The following is a 24436-nucleotide window of genomic DNA, read 5'->3' on the forward strand; positions in this document are numbered from 1 at the left end:
TTTTTGACCAAAGAAAACCATACAGGAGTTATTTTTTTTTGCTTCGCTGAAGATTATGAGGTGCCGCATTACTGATGTGATAGAATGATTGACTATTGAGCATAGAACAAAGTATTTCAATGTAATTAAAATGGTGGCAGTATAAATTGTTAAATTGTCGTTCGCATCTGGCGTTTATGGCGTTCTTAATTACCAGAGAAAGTAAGGATAGAAGCAGGGCTATCGACAGGAAGCCTGGGATATCATAGCCCCTACCAACTGATATATATATATATATATGATAACGCCTACAAAATGGGATATGATAACGCCTACCAATTGGGGTATCATAATGCCTACTAGCACGGATATCATCATGGTATTCTTTCTGGTAACTGCCTGCGTATTTTGTTATGTTTCTGATAAGAACAATAGGTTTGTGGTGTGGGGTTGGAATTGTTGGAATGGTGGAGGTCACTTAGAAGAAACAGGTGTCAACTTTTTGTGTCTTATTTGTGAATTATAGACCTTTTATGATTGTGTACCATTACTCTGAGCCCAAAATAAAAATGTACATGTATGTAATTGCCTCTTGGCACTTGTAAATTGTTTCATCGTCATTGGGCATAGTTTTTTTTTTGTTTTTTTTGTGGGGGGGGGGGGGGCAGGCGGGGGGAGGCGATGTTAATGTATCTGAGTGTCCGTCCATTTAATATCTTCCTTAAGAAATGACATGAAAATTTGCGGTCTGATGTTATAACATCTTTTTATCATAAGACTGGACATTGTATATAGATATGTATATGGTAAATTTTTGAAAATTTTGACTTTCAACTACAATGCTGACTTTTGTTATGAGTTATTGTGGAAAACACAAAGCTTTGCATGCAGAAATGTAAGTTTTTATTGCATGTCAGGCATGGAATTTTGGGATAATTCCATAATGTGTTGATATTTAATATTATTCAATGCTTTTGCATATGCTTGAAGAGATGTTTCTAAGTTCCATAAAATTAGCATTGGACAATAGAAAATTGTTTTCTCTTATTGTGACATTTATGCAGCTTGAAACATTTGGGTTTAAAGGGTACTAATTATGAATATATATGGCATTTGGTGAACATAGTTTCTTCGCATTTTATAAATGGAGTAGATATTTGTTTTCTTGGTATTTTGATTTAGAGAATATATTGGGGTATTTTTCTGCATTGATTTGGTGTTTCACAGCTCTTTAAAAACAGGCTGTCACCTTAAGTTTTATACTTTAAATGTTACTTTTTTTGCTCGGTATGGTAACATTTTTTTTAGTTAGATTTGACTCCACATTTTGGCTTATTTTATTTTATTTCTTGTTTCTTTGACCACCATGTCAGATCTCGTGCACTTGTCCTTGCTCCCCATTATGATTATTATTATTATTATTATTATAAACACTGTTTCATTTTATTTATGGAATAAGATCATTTTTTGTTGGCTTTTTTTGTTAACGAGGGAGATTTATGATTTTGTCGTTATTTTACATGTGAAATGTTTATTTAACAAGATAAGAGTCAGTCTTTTGAAGACATGTATTCCTGTATATGTTGTCGTAATAGTAGATGAAGTATGTAAGGTTACCACCATTAAACTGCTTTGAACAGATTGTTATAAGTCCTTGAAAGTTAGGAGGTTTGTAAATTGCCTGCCAATGGTTTGTGGTTTACTATGGGCTGTTGTAACAGGTCTACTTTACACATTAACTCGACGGCCGAGGCATAAATGAAATATTAATTGAGCTAAATAGAGCTAAAAGGAAACATGTTTTATTGTTAAGCCAAAATGTTTTTTGTTGTGTATAAATATTAGTGGATGGTGATGCTAATCTTTAGATGATGTCCTTTTTTTTGTTAGATGTGTAATTAGGTGAAAACCAGGAATTGTATACTAAAACTGTTAAATGGTTCGAAAATGTGTAGCATAAAGTGCGCTTACTGGAGAATGTTTTTGTTGCTTTTGTAATTATACTAAAAGTGCAATTGATAATAGCTTGACAGTCTGTTCAGCAATTAGTTTCTGACATAGAACTGATATCAGAACAGTACAAATGTCCACTAATTCTGTTGGTTCATTGCTGTGTGATATGACATGTTGAGTTTTGTGCCTTTTAGTATCCCCCTTATGATATTGTTAGCATTTTAATAGATTTTTGTTTTACAAAATTGATGTCGATAAAAATTGCTCTTTCATACCTTTGTTTTTTTTTTTTCGAACCATGCTGCATATATTTTTATATTTTCTTAAGCTTTCAGATGGTAGGTAGATTTATATTGCTAGTCTCAGAGTTATTTTGATGGCGAGTGAGCATAAAGTAGTTCACCGTGTATAATATTGTTTATTTAGACACCATTTGTTAAATGTATGATTATGAATGATTTTGAAATAAACAGACTGCGTTTCCAGAGTCTCTTGTGAAAAAAGTAAAAATATTACAGCCATGTTGTCATGCTTGGACACAAAAAAGAAGAGAAAATAGAATATCCTCTTTTATTTTTGTCTGGTTCAGTAAGCTGGAAATAAAGGACAACGAAATTTGACCAAAAAAAAAAAAAAGATTTCTGGATTTTAATTCTTACAATATTACATTTGGGTAGCACACATAATAAAGATGTTCTGTCATAACTAAATATTTATTTATTTATTTGATTGGTGTTTTATGTGGTACTCAGAAATATTTCACTTATACCACGGTAGCCAGCGTTAAACCATTAACCATTGGCCACTGCATTGGTTTCATACAGAAACCCAAACTTATTCAGGCAAACTTGAACTCGGCATACGCAATTGCTTAAGATCAAAACTCAACTGTTGCGTCGGATCCTAATGGCTCGTGTATTCTGTAAGAAGGATCGGAAGCTAAAAAAAACACGTTATCTCCCTAGTAACTAACGGCGTGGGTGACGAAAACGGTCCTTCCAACATTATTGCATAGCAAATTGCCTATTTTTGAATCGCTTTCAATGATCTTGTATCCGTTGGATTTGTATAATTTTCAGCTTTTCAGATAGTCTGAGTACTTTTATAGAGCTTTCGTGACTTTATTTTGTACAACCTTACTGGTCGCTAGCGAAGTGGCAAAAAGTAACCGTGGCCACGTGACCCACACCTTCCGACCCGTCTTACGTGAAGTCAGGACACGACACAACTAGAGTTACGTGTATGTCGACTGATCTTAAAATCGCATGACCATCAGCGACTGGGTCCAAGCTCCATATAACCAGTTGAGTTGAGTCGCGTCTTAAGCTCACGTGTCAGCCGAGCTTTTGCTTATCGATGGGTCTGGACCAAGTAGGCCTATGGCATGCATATCTTTCAATCGCGACCGTTGCGGTGGTCTAGTGGTTATGGCGTCCGCCTCGAACGGGATCAAATCTGGGTCGGACCCAAGACTTTAAAAACGGTACTTCTTGTTGCATCGCTTCGCAACTGTTTGGCTAGTATAATGTGACTGGCTGTAGTGTCATAGGCCTACTTGGTGTCTTCGACATGATACTTCCGTGGTGGCAGGACTTTGGCGGCATGGACTGGTCAAGGAGACACACCTAATGTCTCTTCGTCGTCATAAAAACCCCAAGCATTCATTCATTCGTTCTTTCAGTCGCTATGTCGCACAAGATGTTGCATGAATCCCAACCCCGGACGAGATATCTCTGATTACTCTTCCTTCGTTGTTCTGGAGGGTGTGGTAACAATTGACTGTAGCGTGAGCTTTTGGGGTCATTTATGTGGTCTTGCGTGAAGTTTGTTGGAAATCGGTTCCCTTGCTGGCTTTGTGGCTGAAAATCTGCGAATCACATGTGGGAAAGTTGGTGAGTTACACTTGTTACTCCAGTTTCCTTCACCCGTATATAAACGGGTACATTTGAAATGCCCTAGAGTAATACCTTAAATCCAATTAAATAAATAAATACATGATTGCTTTTGCCGAAGTGCATATTAGCCCCTGTCCAGTGAGGTTCTAGAGAGCTGCACGGCTTTAGGGGTTCCACAATGCAATTTATATGGACATATTACTGGCTAATTGTTCCCAGTGTTAATACGTGAGGCCCCAATATACTAGTAAGTCTTTGAAATCAAATTTTGCATTTTGTCTGGTCAAAACTGTATTTTTGGAATCGATCCCTGGTTGTTAGGCTTCTCTTATACCCGGTGAAGTAGGGATGTTTCCCCTAGGCTCTGCGCAGTTTCCTCTTCCCATAAATCTGATTGCGTTCTTATAAATTAGATGATATATCCCTGAGAATGGCGTAAAACATTCATACACCGAGATCTGGATGACTCAGCTTACTTGAGCTTCCTTTGGATTTACGTGTATTCCTGATACCTAGGCAGGGGTCACTTGTCTAAACATGCCCGTTCTCTTCGGGAACTAGTGTCCATCCATAAAACTTACGTATGTATGACACCCTTATGTATTTTATGTAAAATGTTCTTGTGTAGCCAGTTTTCGCATAACTTTTAAGAGGGTAGCGAAAATAGATGTTAATCATTAATTATGGTTTTCGTCTATGGTGTCTATCAGGTACTGCATGCCCATGAGCATACATTCAAGAAGGAGGTCAGGCAAATATGTGCCCATTAGGTTAGGTTATGTGTACTGTAAAACGAAACTAAATACGTGGATAGGCATAATGTATACATATATGTTCACGTAGATTTTGCACCATCCCTATCTCGTGCTGACACTCGAATCATAAATGAACAGAAACGCCCGGGTAAAGTACTTTACTGTACCTCTGTCCGTTTGGGAAACTACCCAACCAGTTTTTTTTTTTCAGTCAATAAGCTATTCTATCCGAACATTATATAAAATTGCGGAAAATTGCCGCGTTGGTAAGCAATGTTGATATACACTGCTGTAAAAATGTCCACCTGGAATTTAATTTATTGATTTGATTGGTGTTTTACGTGGCACACAAGAATATTTGTCTTATAAGACTGCGGCAAGCATTATATGATGTGGGAGAAAACCTGGCAGGCCCCGGGGGAAACCCGCGAGCGTCCGAAGGTTGCTTACAGACTCCACGTGGAATAACGTCCAACTCTAAAAACACTGTTTGCCAAGAGCTTAGTTACCCCATTCTGGAACAAGAAACTATCCTAGATGGAAACACCGCACATGGAAAGCTGGCCTGAACTGGAATCTCCTGCAGAATGTATAAGAAATAAGTAACATGACTCATTACACAGTATCGGTTTTTCATATAGTATTTTAAGTGACTTAATAAAATCTTTTATTTATTTATTTGATTTGTGTTTTACGCCATACTCAAGAATATTTCACTTATACCACGGCGGCCAGCATTGTGGTGGGAGGAAACCGGGCAGAGCCCGGTGGAAATCCACGACCATCTTCAGGTTGCTGGATCCGACGTACGGCCGGAGAGGAAGCCAGTATGAGAAAAAGACACACATTTAGCAATTCCCGAAATATTTAAAAACTCTCCTATCACGAAAAGACGGATTACATATACATGCTTTTCAACAGCTGAACATTACTAGGTGATTTGAAGTCGAGACTGACCAATTCAGAGGCTACATGTTTCCATCGCAGACTTCGGAAGATGTAATATCTTTTAAGTAGTAATATTTTTTAATTTAAGATGTAGATATCCATTTCACTCCTGGAGCTTTTGACCAATAATGTTCCAAATCAGAAGTTGCATGAGTTTGGGTTCATTTTTCACTTGCTTGGAACGACTTGTCGTCGCAGGTTCTGTCTTCAGGAAGCGATATAGACTCTGGGGTGAGGTATTTTCTCTAACCTTTTGTCTGACTGCCGGAGAGTAGTATGTCTATATGTATGTTTGCTTGGGTTTAACGTCATACTTAACAATTGTTCAGTCATACATGTATGACGACGTGGAGTCATTAGATGCGTGTATATTGTCCGTTCTTGTGGCAGAGCGAGTCCGTGTCGCCCAAAGTGCCCCCGCCACTGAGGCATCATGCGGAAGACATCAGACATGACACACCACTCTGTAACATTTTACCTACACAGGGCTAGGCAGTCCTGTTTCCTTACTCTAACCTCTCACTGTTTAGCGCGAAGCCATGTAGCAGCAAGTACCATTTTTAAAGACTTTGGTATGACCCGACCCGGGTTTGATTCCGTAGTCCCCCGGCTTCGAGCTGGAGAGTAGCGTGGCCGAGTAGTTAAGCATACTTGTATGTATTTCAATCTTTAGGACACACCAGGCGCGATTTCAATCCCGGACATGGACAGAAATTTTGTGGACTTCGCATATTGCTTTCCGTTAGGCATTGTTGAGAGTAGGCGGTGCACAACGCTCCGTTCGTTGAAGATGACTTTTCTTCCACCAATATGGTGTGCATATCTGTACGATACAAGTAGAGATGCTCGTCAGTAACGTGCCCAAGTTCGGTGACTTTGCCTGGTAACTTCATAAAACTGGCTTCCATCGTGTATGTATGACTGAAAGATTCGCAGATGTGGCGCACAAAAACAATCAAATGTATAAATAAGCAAATATCTGACACACGATATGTGCTATTGAAACATTCTTCCACTTGATTGTACGGTTAAAAAAAAAACAGTTCAAAGTAACTTAAGGAATAAATAAATAAATAAATATATTTGCTCAGAATGTCAAGGAAAACATATCGAAGCAAATAGCTCAGTATACATGTAGTTCCTACACTGTAGGTCATTCAGGCCATGCCCAGGAGCCTCTCACCAATGCGGTCGCTCTGAGTTCAAGTCCAGCCCATGCTGGCTTCCTCTCCGGCCGTAAGTGGGAAGGTCTGCCAGCAACCTGCGGATGGTCGTGGGTTTCCCCCGGGCTCTGCCCGGTTTCCTCCCACCATAATGCTGGCCGCCGTCGTATAAGTGAAATGTTCTTGAGTACGGCGTAAAACACTAATCAAATAAATAAATAAATAAATCATTCAGGCCATGACCTTGACCATGACCCCTGGCCAATGCCAGATACCAGGCAGTGGTTTACTCCTGGCTGTGAATCTCCATGTAGACTTCTCTAGTCATAAACCTGACCAATTAAAGTGTTACAACAGCACTAACCAAATAAATAAATAAATAAATATCGTAAATAATCTTAAGATAGCATTTTACATCCCAACCACGAAGAAAACATGAAACACAAAAGTTTTTTTCGGTAAATATAAGATGTATTTTAATTAGTTGATATTAAATATATACAAATACGTTGTTAAATATAGTTCACACATATAACACCGAAAAAGTGGTGAACGGTTTCGCATGGTGTAAATTGAAAACGGAATGCTCCATCAGTTATCTACGCGGAATACAGTTTCATATGTATGCACTGTGAAAAATACAGCCAACTCACAGGATTTTTGCAAGTTCAAATACAGTAAACGCAGTAAACAAAATGGAATAAAGTTTGATATGCATTGCAAAAATCACAACCGACAACCAACTCGCATGCCTTCTGCAAGCTTAAATAGACAAAGCTTTCCATAGACAAAGGCATGGCACGTGGCACTTGAAGACTCGTGTGTTTGGTGACACAATGAATATGCCAAATCAATTTCCATATCAATCACGGTCCAATAAACAGACAATTTCCATCGCAAATACGCACAGTTACAATTGCTTTACTGAACTTAGAGATATCTAGTGTTTAGTGAAACATGGAGTGCACACTGCCAAATGGAACACACATAATTATTCTTCGTTACTATTATGCAGGCACATAAATCAGACTTTCGTGTCAGTTGAAATATCTTGACAACCCGATCTTTGATTAGTGTGTAACCATGATGACCGTGCTACAGAAACCATTCCATAGCCTGCCATACTGCCATATACTGTACATTCCTTTTGTTGGCACATCTGGATAATTGTCACCCACCATTCTCAGCAAATCATCCACCAAATGCACGGTATATTCCTAAGGGACGTTGTAATACTATTTTCTGGATTGGTTCACCACGAGCTGATGATACGGAATGTATATGTTGCGTTCAAGACTGGCATTTCCCTGATGTCGATTTTTCATATACGTTGAACTACACCGATTTTAAAACCGAAATTAACCGTAGTTCTCAGCATCAACGTCATTATAACATTTAGCATTCCCCGGGGTGGCGCAGTCATTTTTCTTTTCAACACAGTTAACACAATTTCAGTGGACAAGTATGGAAGCTCGAACTCAAATAGACATATATATATATATATATATATATATATATATATATATATATATATATATATATATATATATATATATATATATATATATATATATATATATATATATATATATATATATATATATATATATATATATATATATATATATGTATATATATATATGAAGAATAGCTACACATTATAACATCAACATTAAGAATAGAGCACGCCTTAACACATTCAAATTGAACAAACAGACAAAACAATAAAATATGAAAGAAATAGTTGCAACTTTTTAACAGAAGAAAATTGTTTTTGATTTCCTGAGGTTATACATTATATAAATGAACAAAATTGTGATCAGGATTGTAAGGCAAATTGATTACACTGTAAAAAGTGTAACTTCCATGTAATGAAACACACGTACACAATACAGGAAAGGCCGCAGAAATAAGGACACACGTGTCCATTAACAAGTGTGAAAATGTGCAGGACGATGTCTGGTAGGTGCATTTGGCCAGTTGTTTAGAGATCCATCACACAGAGAAGCCAGAAAAAAATATAGCGTGCGATAAAAGTTTAACCCCCCCCCCCCCCCTCCCCTCCGGCTTGGTTTGTGCTAACAATATAGTTATAACCTCAAAGTGGTGATCATTAATATGTAATTATAATAACGAGCTGTATATAACTGCAAAAAATGATGCAGGTCATTGCAAGTGCAACATCCTGAAATCGTGATGCTATCAAAAGTAATAGTGCAAATTATTGATATCCTTACGTAAAATTACGAACTGTGGGTTCGACAAATCGTGCTGTTTTTGTGTGCAATAAATGCTAGAATTCCAATACTTTGGAATACAGATCTTTGTAGACACAGATTTTCAAACCTCCATTTGGATTTTGTAAAGCCACTTACACCTTTTATATCAGGCAATATAATTATGTTCAATCATGGACTTATGTTTCAATACATTTGTATATACATGGCACTTTCAACGTGACGAACGTGGTTGAACTTTTCCCTTGATAAAGAATTTGCTTACGTTATGTTCAAACAACCAAATTCATTGATCGTGCTGAAGCCAATTTGCATGAACATGCGCGAATGCAATCATATAGGCTTACAACTGGTAATATGTATATATGAAATTTTATGCTGTATATGTCATTCTATACATGATGTTCTTCAATGATAAGCTATGAGATTTCACGTGCATGAACTCCTCGCAGTTTGAGCAATTTATGGCGCGTAAACTATCGCCTTTTCACGCGCTATAACAGCTTGATAGTGATCAGCGAAATGGCTACTATATATGAAAGGTATATTGATCGTAATAACCGAAAACACTCTAAACTGTCGGTGGGTGGTAGTATAGTATATATACACACACTCAAAAGTGAGATATTTTAGCGAATGCATTAGTTTTGAATACATGCATAGTTTTGAGCGCGTGTATAAATTTTACCGTCTTGTCACTCAAGGGGCAGACATTTCAAATACGGAATCGTATTTATGCATGGAAATATAAGTTCACAAAAAAAATTTATACCGTGTATATATTCAGAAAATATTAATCTTACAGGGCTATCTACAAATTCAGTAAAGGCTCTTGTATCAAAATGCGTTTATTTGCCACGGTGGAATATTATACAAGACTTCCTATAGTCGTTACATGGTAACACGTAAAATAAAGCTACCACGGAAAATGCTGTACCACTGCGTACCAAGAAAGGATTATGCCTGTGCGCAAACCAAGAACTAAATATGCACATATAGGCCAAATGAAGTTCGGAATTAAAGAACCAAATAAAAAATCTGCGCACTGTTATACAGTTCTTGTTTGATTACGAGGCAGTAGATTCACTATAAAGTATAACATAAAGCCAATAGAAAAACCTAAAAGAATCCCACTTTCTATAGATCAGCCATAATGGGAATGCGCTTATATATACGTTATAAGTGAGCTGATTAGCACCCGCGGTTATAAATATGGACGATAATTACATCATGGGCAATTATTTTACCAAGATCACGTGTACAAAGGTATAATAGCAACATTATGACAGCTGGACGCGTGCACTATATCGATCATTGTAAGTCAAGTAGAAGTATACATCACCCTACAACAGTAATAAGATATATGTGTATACAACAGACAGGGGGAAAAGTGCGCGGATCAAGGTGGGATTATGCTGATTACCTACCTACACATACAGATGGAAGGATTGTCTAACACTTTGCAGTTCAGGTCCGGGTTGTTCTGAACTATTTTAAGACTCAAAACCAGATATAACGTCAAGCCAAGTCTTCAATTTAGTACTTAGACAAAAACTAATTACGTAACAGTATATTTAACATGAGCTAAAATCTGCTCCTGTTATACTTTGACTTTGGACGACTGCTGAATTTGGCTTAAATCTTAACTATAAAAAGGAACTTTATACCAGTATTAGCTAATACACTTTCGAACAACTGGGTCCTGCAACGTCACTGTGAACAATGGATATTCATAGGTTGTATGCTTGTTGAGCAATGTGATAAGATGAAAAATGACCAATCAAAAACTTTATAATAATAAAGTTTATTCACAGGCAACAGAACTGACAAAAATGTTGGAAAACAAAATATGGACCAAATGGAAATAGGTTCAGAAAATCTGAATCCCTACAAATCTTTCCAGCACTGTATTGAAAATGTGGGGAAATTTATATCTATCAGTTTACATGCACGTGAGAAGGTGTTTGCGAATGCAATATTCTATTCCTTGTCTGCTGCATCAGGTTTTCCTTTAGTAAGATTATAATTATGTTGACTTTATACCGTATGCTTAATTGGGGGTAAATATTTGAAAACTATTTTCTCCTGTGAAAACACAGTGAGATTCAGACCAGGACGATATTTCTCCGATAGAAGCAAGTATATGTAAAAAAACTCCATATTTGTTTCGCATAAGATTGTAAAAGTCAACGTTGAACTGAAAGAACTGAGTTTAATACACATACTTCTGGTGGGATATGGTCATTTTACGTAAACTGACTTGGTTATAAAGCAGTGCCTGGGGCAAAATCAATTATAAGATTTTATTTTTCGATGATTTCGATGTATTGGTGAACTTTATTATTCCATCGGTGTCTACGATACTGTAACAACTGGGATTGAGACAGACGTCTATCTTAATCCCAGGTAACACCTAATGACGATATGCAAACACGGTACCTAAAATAACGTTTCGATTATTCAGGGATTAAGGGATGTTTTGCCACGCATTAAAATGCAACAAAACAATATCTTCTGGCTTTTAATGAAATTGTGTGCGGCTTTCACAGTGCCCATGTGCTATCTAGAAAAATCATTCATTCTTGAAAAATTACCATCTCCGTGGCAAATTTTTGACGAATTTTATATCATTAATTATTTGAAAATTTACATGCATCTACATGGGCTCCAAAAAGAAAACTTTTAATATATGAAATGGGCGAATATGAATATCCTCCTTTGCTGCACAGATGCATGTGGTCATTCCAAGACCATTTTTTAATTACATTCACACGAGTAAAAAGCTACTTTGTAGATATGGAAGTGACGCGTGAAAAAGGAATGTAAATATTAATATTTTTAAAGAAATGTGGTAAATGTCTTTTTTAGAAGGCTATAATTAATGCGTAAAATTGCGCTAAAAGGCATATATATGCAGGACAATAAGAAAAAACAAAAAGACAACCATATCAAACAAATATCGATAAACAAATGACCTAATATTACATGTTCTCACACATATGTCACGTGATATAACCATTAGCACATGCGCATAAAAACTTTTTTTTCAGCTTTTGTTTGCTTTTTGGAGTTTTTTTTCACATCACACTTGGACAAACCTCGTCTGACGGATAAAATCATCCGCTTGTCGCTATATTGCATATTGCATAGACTTGGAATGAGATTTAAATCTTTGGAAGATGGTTTTTAAAGCTTGTCACTAGGTGGCGCTGTTATCACGTGAAGGCCCACTCTTCCTTGCAGAGTCCCTCTTTGCATGCCTGGCACAGGTCGGCGTTATGCTGATTCCGGGGTTTTCCCGCCCGACGATCAATCCTGAGGGGTGGGCGCACAAAGCCGTAGTAAATCTGGCCCACTCGGTTGTAAACATTGCCTATGACCTGTTCATCGGTGGGGAATAAAAATAGAGAAATGTCTGATGAAAATTATCAAACCAATGACAAGTGCCGATAATCAATCCCATATGCCAGGTCCCGATTATCAAACCCATGTCATGTCCTGATTATCAAACCCATGTCATGTCCTGATTATCAATCCTATGTCATGTCCCAATTATCAAACCCATGTGAGGTCCCGATTACCAAAACCATATCAAGCCCCGATTATCAAACCAATATAAGGTCCCGATTACCAAACCTATGTAATGTCCCGATTATCAAACCAATATAAGGTCCCTATTACCAAACCTATGTCAGGTTCCGATTATCAAACCAATATAAGGTCCCGATTACCAAACCGATGTCAGGCCCCGATTATCAAACACATATCAAGTTCCGATTACACATAGTGTGTTCAGCTCGGGTTCGGACCGTTAGTGGGCCAGAACAAGTATCTCATAATGTACCGAAGATTTTTTAAAAACACAATGTAAGATGTAAGTGACGCTTGCTACGTTCAAAGGCACGGCCATACCACGTAGCTCACTCCCCTAAACTGGCCTCCCGCTGCATGCGATACCAAATCTCAATAAGCTTATTATCATATCATGAATATATATAGGTCAGTGAATTGGCAGGGTGTACATCGTCCAGTTGATTCCGTTCATAATATATCCACCCAAAATAGTACATGCGTAAGGTGATGGCGCTACAAGGGTTAAATGACCTTATACAGCTCATGCTCATGAGGGCTATACCCTCTGCACCAAACCAACCTGATCCGAGGACAAAACAATGAATAATCAGGTGAAAAGAACATCAGTCATGTGGGATTAAAACATTACATATCGATGCGTCAACGACACATGCAGGCGTACGTTGGTAGTGACGCATGCATGCAAAGATTCGGCCGCCCTTAATACGGATGGCCGATTGTCTTAATGCCTTACCATCCAAGTCATGTTTTTCATTCTCCATCAGTACAGCGTAAAACACCAATCAGATCTAATGAAATCATACTTCATGCTTTTGTAATAGGCATAAACAATGTCCATGACGTAATACTTGTAATGTCCTGTACATAAATCTGTAGTAATTGTCCTACACTCGTTCTGACCTTGATGACTTCCTCTGGGTACCACATGGCGTGCTCGAAACAGCCGTTCTTACATCGCATGCACTGCTGACCGTACAGCTTGAACAAGACGTAACCGGAATTCGTGTTGTAGTTCAGATGAAACCAGAAGATTACTCGGCCTTTCATCGAGGTCCAACCATGGCCACACTGAAATGTATAGAGAAGGAGACGTATAGTTATAAAATTACAGAGGCCACACTGAAAGGTATAGAGGACAGAGGTAAAGAAATAAACCTACAGGGGCCACACTCAAAAGTGTAGGGGATAGCGGTAAAGACGTAAGGCATAGAGGACAGAGGTAAAGATATAATATAAAACTTTAGACGCCACACTGGAAGGTATAGAAGACACAGGTAAAGGCATAAAACTATAGATGCCACACTGGAAGGTATAGAAGACACAGGTAAAGGCATAAAACTACAGAGGCCACACTGGAAAGTATAGAGAACAGGGTAAAAACATAAAACTACAGACGCCACACTGGAAGGTAAACAGGACAAAGGTAAAAACATAAAACTACAGAGGCTACACTGAAAGATATAGAGGACAGAGGTAGAAACATAAAACTACAGGGGCCACATCGAAAGAGGACAGAGGTAGGCTAAAGACATACAACTGTAGAGGCCACACTGGAAGGTATAGCGGATAGGGTAAAAACATAAAACTACAGGGGCCACATTGAAAGGTATAGATGACAGGGTAAAAACATAAAACTACAGACGCCACACTGGAAGGTGTAGAGGACATAGGTAAAAACGAAACTACAGAGGCCACACTGAAAGAGGACAGAGGTAAAGACATGAGACAACAGAGGCCACGCGGAAAGGTATAGAGAACAGAAAGATATAGATATATACATATAAAAGACACCAAAAGATAAAGAGAACAGAGGTAAAGACGTAAAACTACAGAGGCCACACTAAAATTTATTAAGAACAAAGGCAAAGACATAAAACTGTAGCGGCCTCACTGGACGGTATAGATGACAGAGGTAAAGTCAGTGGTATCGCAAAACTCTGGTGTGATCCAGGGTCTCCTTACTTCGAGGCTGAATTTTAACCGTTATCGTCGGGCCATGATGGAGATAATGTGGAAAGCGATGTTAAATCAAGCAAATAGTGAAGCCCGACTGAAGGCAAGCGTGAAGTATAAATAATGGTGTATAACAATATAACGGGTTTACAGCAGGTGGCAAAGCCAAGCAGCATGTAGTCCTCGCATATAAATATGTACACGTCTATATAGCCTGTCTCAGAAAAAAAATACACTTGACCAAAGTCCAACATTTCGTATATATGAAAAAATGTGGAGTAAAAATCTTGCGCCGTCATTCCAGATAAAAGGCTTTATAAAGTGGCCGGTAAAGCCTGCAAAGCTCTTCATTTTTATTGCTGAGAAAAGACTGTAAGTGTATAGTACTATAAAGACTAGACGAGTCTCCTCGTGGACTGAACAAATCTAAATGAATATAAAAAGTGTTTCTTCAAAGCAAATCACATATGATAACTATTGGGCAGTTAGATGCTCTAAAGCATTGTGCAGACAATTACAGCGATAATATTACTATGACGTTATAGGCCTACGTATGATATTACGTAATCAAAGACTAAAGTAATACCCCTGCATAATGTTGTCGTGTGCATTGGATACTCGACACCGATAGCCCGTGAGTATGCGTCGAGTATGTGGAGGAGAGTGGGGTATGGGTAGGTGTGGGGGTGTGGGTGTGGGTGTGGGGGTGGCTGTAAGTGGATGTGTGTAATCACTACTATATGCCAGTACATTTAGCAATTTCTAAAACTGGATACAGTATCTACATAAAAGAACTATTTATGTTTTTCCAGGCTTGTCAATTGAGTAACATGGCTGGAGTTTGACGGATATTACCAAGTACGTGCTCCAATTAATGCCCTCACCTGGACAACTCGACGCCTTTTTATGGCCGGGGGCTACTGCAATGTGGTATTGAGCAGTATCATTTTATAATTCTTGGCCAAGGAAGACGCTATAATGCGATATTATAAATTATCATTCGAGCATCAAATTGCTGCCAACCAGGTTTCATTAGCGGCAGCGAATATGTTACCTTCTTCTGAATAAAAATTGCATCTATTTATGTGCATCGAAGTTTTGTTAATTCTGTGCTCTTAAGTTTTACCGGGGGCCTCCGTGGCTAAGTTGGTTAGCGCGCTAGCGCAGCGTAATGACTCAGGAGCCTCTCACCAATGCGGTCGCTGTGAGTTCAAGTCCATCTCATGCTGGCCTCCTCTCCGACCGTACGCGGGAAGGTCTGCCAACAACCTGCGGATGATCGTGGGTCTCATCCGGACTCTGCCTCGTTTCCTCCCACCATAACGCTAGCCGCCGTCGTATAAGTGAAATATACGGCGTAAAACACCAATCAAATAAATAAAATAAAATAAATCTTGCGTCTTCTGCTTTATTTGTTTTCAAAATTTTGTCTTTGCATTAATTACTCGCATATGAATCTTCGATGTTTTTGACATACTAAGACTAGCCATTTTTAAAAGATTTTGTTTAAAAATAATGTTTGGAATTTGTCACCACCAAAAACATACGACAGGGGTAGTGCGGCATGGGAAAATGGGAGATGAGAAGGAATTACGGATGAACTACAATTGTTAATGAAATACAGGGTTCAAGACTAACTTGAAGTAAAAAAGCAAACAATCTGTTTTGCATTTCGAATGCTGAAGTCATTTTTGATACTCTATATTTTGACGCATTATGTAGATTGAGTACAATGAAATATAGAATATATAAAACTGACGTCAATATCAGAATTTTCACTCATTTTGTTCAAGATGAATTTGATATGGGAAGAACTAGCATGCCCGTTAAGAAATGGTAGAACTAAGGCTAACCTGACAGGAGAAGCGGACTTTGGCGCTGTCTTTGAACGTTTGCCAGCGTTCGCTGGGAGGATAGAAGGTGGGCACCAGGTACCATGCGTGAGGGTAGTACTGGCTGAAGAGACGGTCAAATTCACCGTGCCATACCAGCTCCATCCTGTCAACAGAGGAAATAAACGGTGAGTGAAAACAATCACAGAAACCAGAAATGCTTATAATGTATGTGGATAGGTTCTTTCAGGAAATACAATCCGGCATAATATTTACTATCTTCATCTATATATCACATAACCGTATATTAATTACTCAGATATGACCGTGAAAACAATGGAACAGCTTAAAAACCTGTCACAATAACTAATCAAGGGTTTATCAATGTCAACTGCAACCTACGGTAACCTGGAAGCAAGTTGTGTAGTCTGCTGATATTTTCTACCTTTTATTGGGGATAATTCGTTACATAAGGATTATCAATTTTCAAGTCATACAGAAGTCCTTTTGGTATGTTTGCGGTATAGTCGCATTACCTTAACATCAATATTTTACGACGAAATTTGTCAAAGACATTTATTCCACTCGTTTTGTGCAAGAATCTTCATTTTAATTTTCGAAAAGATTTCACTATAGAGAACAGTCTCAGAAGTCATATCATTAACATTAAGCTTACTAATTGCAATACTAGTGTGGCTCAAACGGTGAAAGCGCTGACTCGATGACGCTGTATTGCTGTTTTGATCACTGTCGTTGCCAGGGGCCGATTCTACGAACTTAAGTCAAAACGTCAAAATTTTAAAAATGATATTAGAGCTTATTTTCGAGCCCGTTAATTTCACATTTGTACCTCCTCATGAATGTTATCTTAGAACAATTGTGCCAAAATTTCAACTTCCATTACCAAAAACTAAACATGGTGACAACGCTTTAAAGTTTAGCATAAGTCCGAAATGTCGGAACAGGCCCCAGTTCTCAATGGTTACGCTGCGTCTTTAAGAAAGGAAAATTTAAGGTACTTCGTGAATGTTGGAAGTTTACACTAGGCACTCGGGTTTCCGTTACAAATAAACCTGACTGCCGTCACATCAGTGAAAAATTCTTAAGTACGGCGTTAAACACCAAACAAAATTAGATAATATGTTCAGTTTAGTTAACAGAAATCATACTCAAAGCAAAGCACCTTCTACTGCATTGTTTTATTTCTGCCTGAACAAAAACTGGCTCCAAATCTAAATACATGAGTGCAACTGAATACAAAGCATTAATCCATGTAAACAATGACAGCCAACGTCTGTTCGTTTTTTTTTTTAAACAAACATCGTACTGTTTGGCTTTCCGCGAGGGACCTGCATGTGCCATATATATGTACTGGTTATTAAAAATGAAATGGAGTGTCGCGTATTGAATAAATACGGCTTTCAGACATTGATACATTGATTGATTCAGAACTGCAGTCAATCCCTTTAAAACACCTTTGCGGAAACATCAACAGATGTGTTTATACATTGGGCTGCGCTGTCTAATATGGCATGAAAAGTCCATTCTCGTCAATCTACACTACGAATAAACACAAGAAACTTTATATTCCGTAATACTTTTTACAGCAGACGGTGCATGGCCTTTAAACATAAAGCAAATTCAATTCCAAGTTTATAAGGCTCCATCCAGACAGTATTCAAGAATATACGCCACAACCGGGAAACTTTCTCTATGCATAAAGCCTACAGATTAGCACCGCTAGTCCAGTTTTCATTGAACGGTCTATCCGAATGATCCCTTCATCAAACACTTTCAGATATTCAAGAAGTTGTGTTTTTTTTGTGGACGTCGAATATCCGTTTTATACAGTAAATTACCTGAGTCATGTATAGCCCAATGAATACCATCAATGTTAGTAAACAATTCATGAAATCTTAATCCCTATAGTAAACCAAAAGCTTCAATCAAAACCCTGTCGTATAAGGCGTATGGACTGGTTTTCATATCTTAGATTCGCTGATGATTCTGTATTAAAAAAAATGACTGTCATATAAAGAGTGGATTGAGTTTGAATAGGATATAATGCGTGGCTGAGGTAAACACGGTATGCCTGTAACGTATAAAGTCTTTCTTTTTCGCCAAGACCGTACACGCGTGCAGTGATAGAGGGCGTACATATATTTACCCCGACAGTGACAAATAACTTACCAAAAAGGAGATAAAGATATTCCTTTTATTACAGTTTCAATAGCTTTCCGATGTTTTGCAGAATTCGGTTAAATCTTTCCCAGACGAATGGTTACTTTGCCACATATTTGAATAGGATTCTTGATTACAGGCAAATTTGTTACCTGTCTCTGTTAAGGATGGCACACTTGTCCTGCCAAGAATATGCAACATATACGTGTAACGTAAGTTTTTTTATTGCATGTATCCGACTGTCATAATATAATACGAAATGGTAAACTAACATGTCGTAATAATGAAAATCGTGTGTATGGTAACGAAATGTCCATTTAGTGCACTATTGGCCCTTCTCGGCCATACAGGCCACGTAACTCACAAATTCCCCTTTATACCAATACTCCAACATTACAAATCTCGCGTGATAATGCGTGAAAAGCAGATAGTGCACCTAGCGCACCTTATTATCTAAATATGATGCAAATATGGAGTCTTTTCAGCCAAAAACATGTAGAATGTTATCCTGTAAGTTTTGTTCCGGTGCATGTAGTTCTGTTTCGATATGCTTGTGAAAAGCAGTATGAAATATATACAATCCAAACATAGGTGTTTTCAAATTACACATAATGGTTTGAGAGGTTCCGGTTAACAATGTGCAACTGTATAAATTTAAATTTACACTGGCCTCATTTATGTCATGCTCAAGTTAGAAATATTTGTGCCAGTGCAAACATTATGGTAAAACTATGCAGAGATTCTCAATCTGTAAACAATGCATGGCGTAAGGATAAAATCTCGGAGAAAATGTTATCAGGTACGGAATGTGCAACGGTCTAAATTCAAATTTACACTGGCCTCATTTGTGTCATTCTCCAGTTAGAAATATTTGTGCCGGTACAAACGTTATGGTAAAACTGTGCAGAGATTCTCAAACTGCAAACAATGCATGGTGTAAGGATAAAATCTAGTAGAAAATGTTAACAGGTACGGAAGGAAAAAAAGATAGAGTACTGATCGCCAAATCAGTCACTGAGTTCTGGAAGGGGTTGTTGTTTACTGATAAATAGGGTTAATGCTTACGTAGGACAGCCGCGAATTCGTCCCTCACACACACTCTTCGCACAAGCAAACAGTTGCATTGACAAATCTATGGTCCATGTGGAACTAAATGACTCCTGATTAGGCTGAATCCTGGCATATTTATAACTTCTCTCATTTTCACGAGATATCATTTCTCTTCTGTATATTTGACTACATTGGAAATTGGGCCTCGTGCACCAACCGAAGCCATATTCATTGACATAGCTGATGCCAACTGGGAGAGAACGCGTAATCTTATGCTGAAGTATAATACACGTTCCAGTGGAAAGTATAGGAAGTCCAATTCACTTCCGTTTGTTTATTTATCTATTTACTTGATTCGTGTGTCACACTGTACCTGAAATATTTCACATACATAATGGTAATCGTGTCTATGGCACTAACGAACAGTACATCGTACGCCGCCTGCATTAAGTGCGTTACAACGCACTTGACAACACTCTTTATGTATATCACCGGCCGACACAGGGGACTGCTGGAATCTAATACCGACTTCTTTCTGGTCACATAAAATAAATAAATAAATAAATAAATAAATAAATAAATAAATAAATAAATAAATAAATAAATAAATATACGCGCCAGTTAAATCACGGGTAAATTCGGAAGAAGGAACTCAAAATTAAGGCCACGTGGTAGCTAACCGACCGACGAATATGGTAGTATTTCTTCAAAATTAGAAGAAAACTTGAGTTTAATTGACATATTAGCTATTTCAGAACTTCAGGATTGAGTGGACACGTGGCGTCTGGCAGCCTTACACCGTGCTGAGAACTTAGACTCACACTTCAGGCACACAAGATCTTATTTTTGTTATTGTCTCAATCACGTGCCATTCCATTCACAAGTCTGACATATTACAGACAGGGTGCATTCAGCGATTTAAACATGTAGAGTGAAAAAAAGCACACTCGTGACGTGGTAGTTGTTCCGTGCAATGGCTGGCAGTTAATAGTTTAAATAGGTATACAAAACGAATCCAGGATATGATTATTGCCCTAGAGAAAAAGTGGTGTCCTTAGGTCATTGGGATCGGCGAGAATGTCTGATCACCATTAGTGGGATGGGGAAAAATGACTCCCGAGGTCAACGGGATCAAAGAGAATGATCAGTATTCTGACTGCGATGGACAGAAGAGGTCTCCTGAGGTCACTGGGATCAGCGAGAATGTCTAATGACCGTTTACCAGGATGGAGAAAAAGTGGCCTCTTGAGATCGTTGAGGTGAGCGAGAATGCCTGATCACCATGACTGGAAGGGGAAGAAATTGGTCGCCTGAGGCCATTGGGATCAGTAAGATTATCTGATCACCATTACTGGGATGGGAAGAAAGTGGTCTCCTATAAGATCACTGGGATCAACGAGGATGTGTGACCATCATTACTGGGATGAGGAGAAAGTGGCCTCCTGAGGTCATGGGGATCAATGAGAATGTCTGACTATCACTGGGATGGGGATACATCCCTCCGATGTTGAACACATGAGGTGAAGCAATGAGATTGTTAATTTTAGATCTGAAGTCAATAATATGCACAGCTTTCTTGTTCAGCCTTCTAGTCTAACGGCATTTACAATATTCCTATGATATTAACACGTATTTTCAAGAGGCAAACATGAAAGTATGAACAAAAATAACAAGAAACTAAATCCCCGTTAATTAAAACACTTTTGTCACCACCTATTGAGTGCCGGTCGGCTCAAGGGACACTACGTGCTTGACGAGGTCAGGTATAGCGCCACCCAGGGGGAAACTGCGTCATTAGACGGAGGTAATCTGTGAGGTTATCAGTTTGCACGGTGCGACGTCGACTTGCAGCGAGATGGAGGGTTTCTCCCGGACTGCTTGTGTTCACAATGTTTGAGCAGTTATGATCAGATACATTGCTGTTAATAGCTGGATCATGTAATTTGCATGTGCTGCAAGGACGTAACGATTAATATGCACGTATGATCAATACACCACAACGGGTCTTGTGATTAGCGGATTAGTGGATTTTTCCATTGTTGTTTTTTATAATTTCTGTTTTTAATCTTGTATGATTTGTTTGGCAAGTAACCGTTGTTTACGATGGCGCTAAGCGTTGCCATCATCATATCGCGACATTTGGCTGTGATGGTTATTTTATTGCAGTGTATCGGTTTAGCCTTGAAACGTGGAGTTGTCGCAACTCGGCCTTAGGATGACACACACACGTCATGCGTTAACAGTCATAGTTATTCTCAGTACAATCCCACCATAATGCTGGTAGCCGTTATACAGAACGACGTAAAACTCCAATCAAATAAGTAAATAAATATATACAATTTCTTAGACTCTTAGCACAAATCAGTGTTAATAGAAGGGTTGGATTGAAATAGTAATGATCGCTTACAAAGTCTTCACACCAAGAACTACCTCCTGATAAATCGAGTGTAGGCCTACAAATGTTCTCTAAAAATGATAATCCTTCTCCAAATATTTATTTAAACATCCCTTGTGGGAACAGTAGGCGTTATCTGGTTTCATCACATTGTCATAAAACACTTTCTGATCTGACAACAATCTGTGAATGGCCGTGGGTTTCCCCGTGCTCTGTCCGATTTCTTCCCACCAAAATGCTCACCGCCGTTGTATAGGTAAAATACTCTTGAGTACCGCGTAAAACATCAATCAAATAAATAAATATATAAATAAATAAGTCAAACACTAAGTCACACGGCATGCTGCTCTGCTGGTACAAGCAACTGGCCGACTTATTTTTACTAACATGTAGAAAATATCCAATAGAGTCAGAGGTATAGATGTTTTCAAACAACTGCATTTGCTAGTTATGCTTTGTCCATTTCGTTTTTAAATATTCGCATGTTTGCGGTGCAAATGATAAAACTGTTTCACAAAATATGCCGTTGGATGAACACGCGTGTGTTTAACTTCTAGTCTTTTTAAGTTAACAGTGCGGCGAGTGCAAAAATGACCTCAACATCTGTCACATAGTTACTCTAATGCGACTTGATCCAGTGTGATACTGCGTACATTCTGCCTGTGATCAAAGCAGCCCATTGATGTTTACTGTATCATTAAGTAGGTACTATATTCACTATGCTTGACTTAACTGAGGAAAGTTGACAGGTGAATGGGGTAAAAAATAGGGCACATGTCTTACACTCATTACCTGGTATATTTTAGCACCATCTCAGTAATAAGGTCTTAATGGATTAAGCATTCACCCCTGCAATGTTAACCCCTTGGATATATCCTCCATGTACAGCATGACTGAGTTCTTACTTCATGCCTTGGGATCATGAGGTAAGCATAGACTTGAGTCAAAATTTCAAATCACTTTAAAACTGTACGTGGGAAGGTCTTTCAGCAACCTGCGGGTTGTTGTGGGTTTCCTGCGTGCTCTGCCCGATTTCCTCCCACCATAGTGCTGGCCACCATCGCATAAGTGAAATATTCTTCACTACAGCGAAAAACCACCAATCAAATAAATAAATAAATAAGTTTAAAATTGTTGTTTCTTACATTACAAGGTCAAAATTTTTGCTTGAAATCGTAAATTCTGGTTAGGTTATTGTACAACAAATTTCTGCCGGAAATGAAAGGAACATATCAAGTTTTCACTTGAGTTTAAGATTGCTTTGTGATAACAGGTCCAGGAGATTTGAACAAGTAGTTAGATATCTTTTTTCAATTATGGTAATTTCTTATGTCTGATTATCATAAACTGAAACCACAGTAACGGTCAGGTTTGTTAAGTTTTTAAACGTTCATTGTAGTAGGCCTATATACATTTTTTCTTTTAGAAAGCGATACTTATACATAACAGAGGAGCAGAGCTCAATCATGCAGTAAGATACTTTCATTTTAATTATGGTAACTCGCTGAGTGTGAATGTCATAAAGTGAAACCAAGACATTCAGTGTAGTGGACCTGTATACATTTCGTTAAAATTGTCGACTATTTCAATACTCATAGCATATAGAAGAATTAAAGACATGGTGTGAGCGAGTCAAGCAAATGGTGAGTAAATGGTTAAAGCAGCCTATCAATAAACGTAAAAATCATAAATGAAACAAAAATCGTTCGATTTGATCATTTTCCTTAATTGCTTATATGATAGATAATATCACCTTTAGTTATTCCGAGGAATGAACAAGCTTATATCTGAAATATAAGGCTGAGCACAGCCTTTAACGTCGTTTGTGCCATAGATAAAATAAAATGGTTGTCCATGTATGGTGAGAAAAGCTTAGGAATATCTTATCAGTCAATGTCCGAAAAAAGCGATCCATTTTTTAGCTCAGCCATACACTGTAAAAGTGGTCATGTGTGATACGTTGTTTGCCTGGACATCTTTAAGGACTGATACTCCAAATATTGATACACACACAGATTCTCTAGCCTTTGACGAAAGCTTTACACAACAAAAGTTTGTTAAATATCCCTTAACAAATGTAGAACTCAATCTTTTCCAATCTTTACACATCGTGAAGCACTTTTTTTCTGGAGTTATTAAGAAAAGAAAAATCCTGCCCAAAGAGAAGCGAGGCGGCGATTGAGGTTATGTTTAATCTGAAGAACTCGGTGTCTCTATTCACTCGTACATTTCTATGATGCATGAAAGAGCAGCTTGACCCAGTTTGTGACATACTGGAAATCTGACATGTGCAATACGTGTTAAATAAACACCGGCTTGAAAACGAAGAGGGTTTATGTTGTTCTGTGACATATCGTACTGCCACTTGCCAATTGAAACACGTTCTTGTTCATTTCCATGCCTTTCCCCTGTTTTTTTGTGCAACGCGATCCTGCTTTGCGTTATGGGGCCAAAAATCGCATATTCAGCTCCTATAATGCGAATACTGGGGCCTTAACATA

The 24436-nt window shown here is 38.2% G+C and overlaps 1 protein-coding gene across 2 annotated transcripts in view; it reads right to left on the reverse strand.

Annotated features, from left to right (window-relative positions):
- Window positions 1–8349: 8349 nt before the first annotated feature.
- The window catches only part of LOC135474852 (receptor-transporting protein 4-like), a 62299-nt gene continuing 46212 nt past the window's right edge, over window positions 8350–24436 (reverse strand). For both annotated transcript variants that reach the window (XM_064754477.1, XM_064754476.1), the window contains 3 exons: window positions 16331–16475; window positions 13425–13592; window positions 8350–12310 (listed from right to left, as the gene is read on the reverse strand). In XM_064754477.1, the coding sequence (XP_064610547.1) occupies window positions 12146–12310; window positions 13425–13592; window positions 16331–16475 (478 nt within the window). In that variant the 3' untranslated portion in view covers window positions 8350–12145. The remainder of the gene's footprint in view (window positions 12311–13424; window positions 13593–16330; window positions 16476–24436) is intronic.

The sequence above is a fragment of the Liolophura sinensis genome, chromosome 9, assembly GCF_032854445.1.
Source record: "Liolophura sinensis isolate JHLJ2023 chromosome 9, CUHK_Ljap_v2, whole genome shotgun sequence".
Taxonomy (NCBI): Eukaryota; Metazoa; Mollusca; class Polyplacophora; order Chitonida; family Chitonidae; genus Liolophura; species Liolophura sinensis.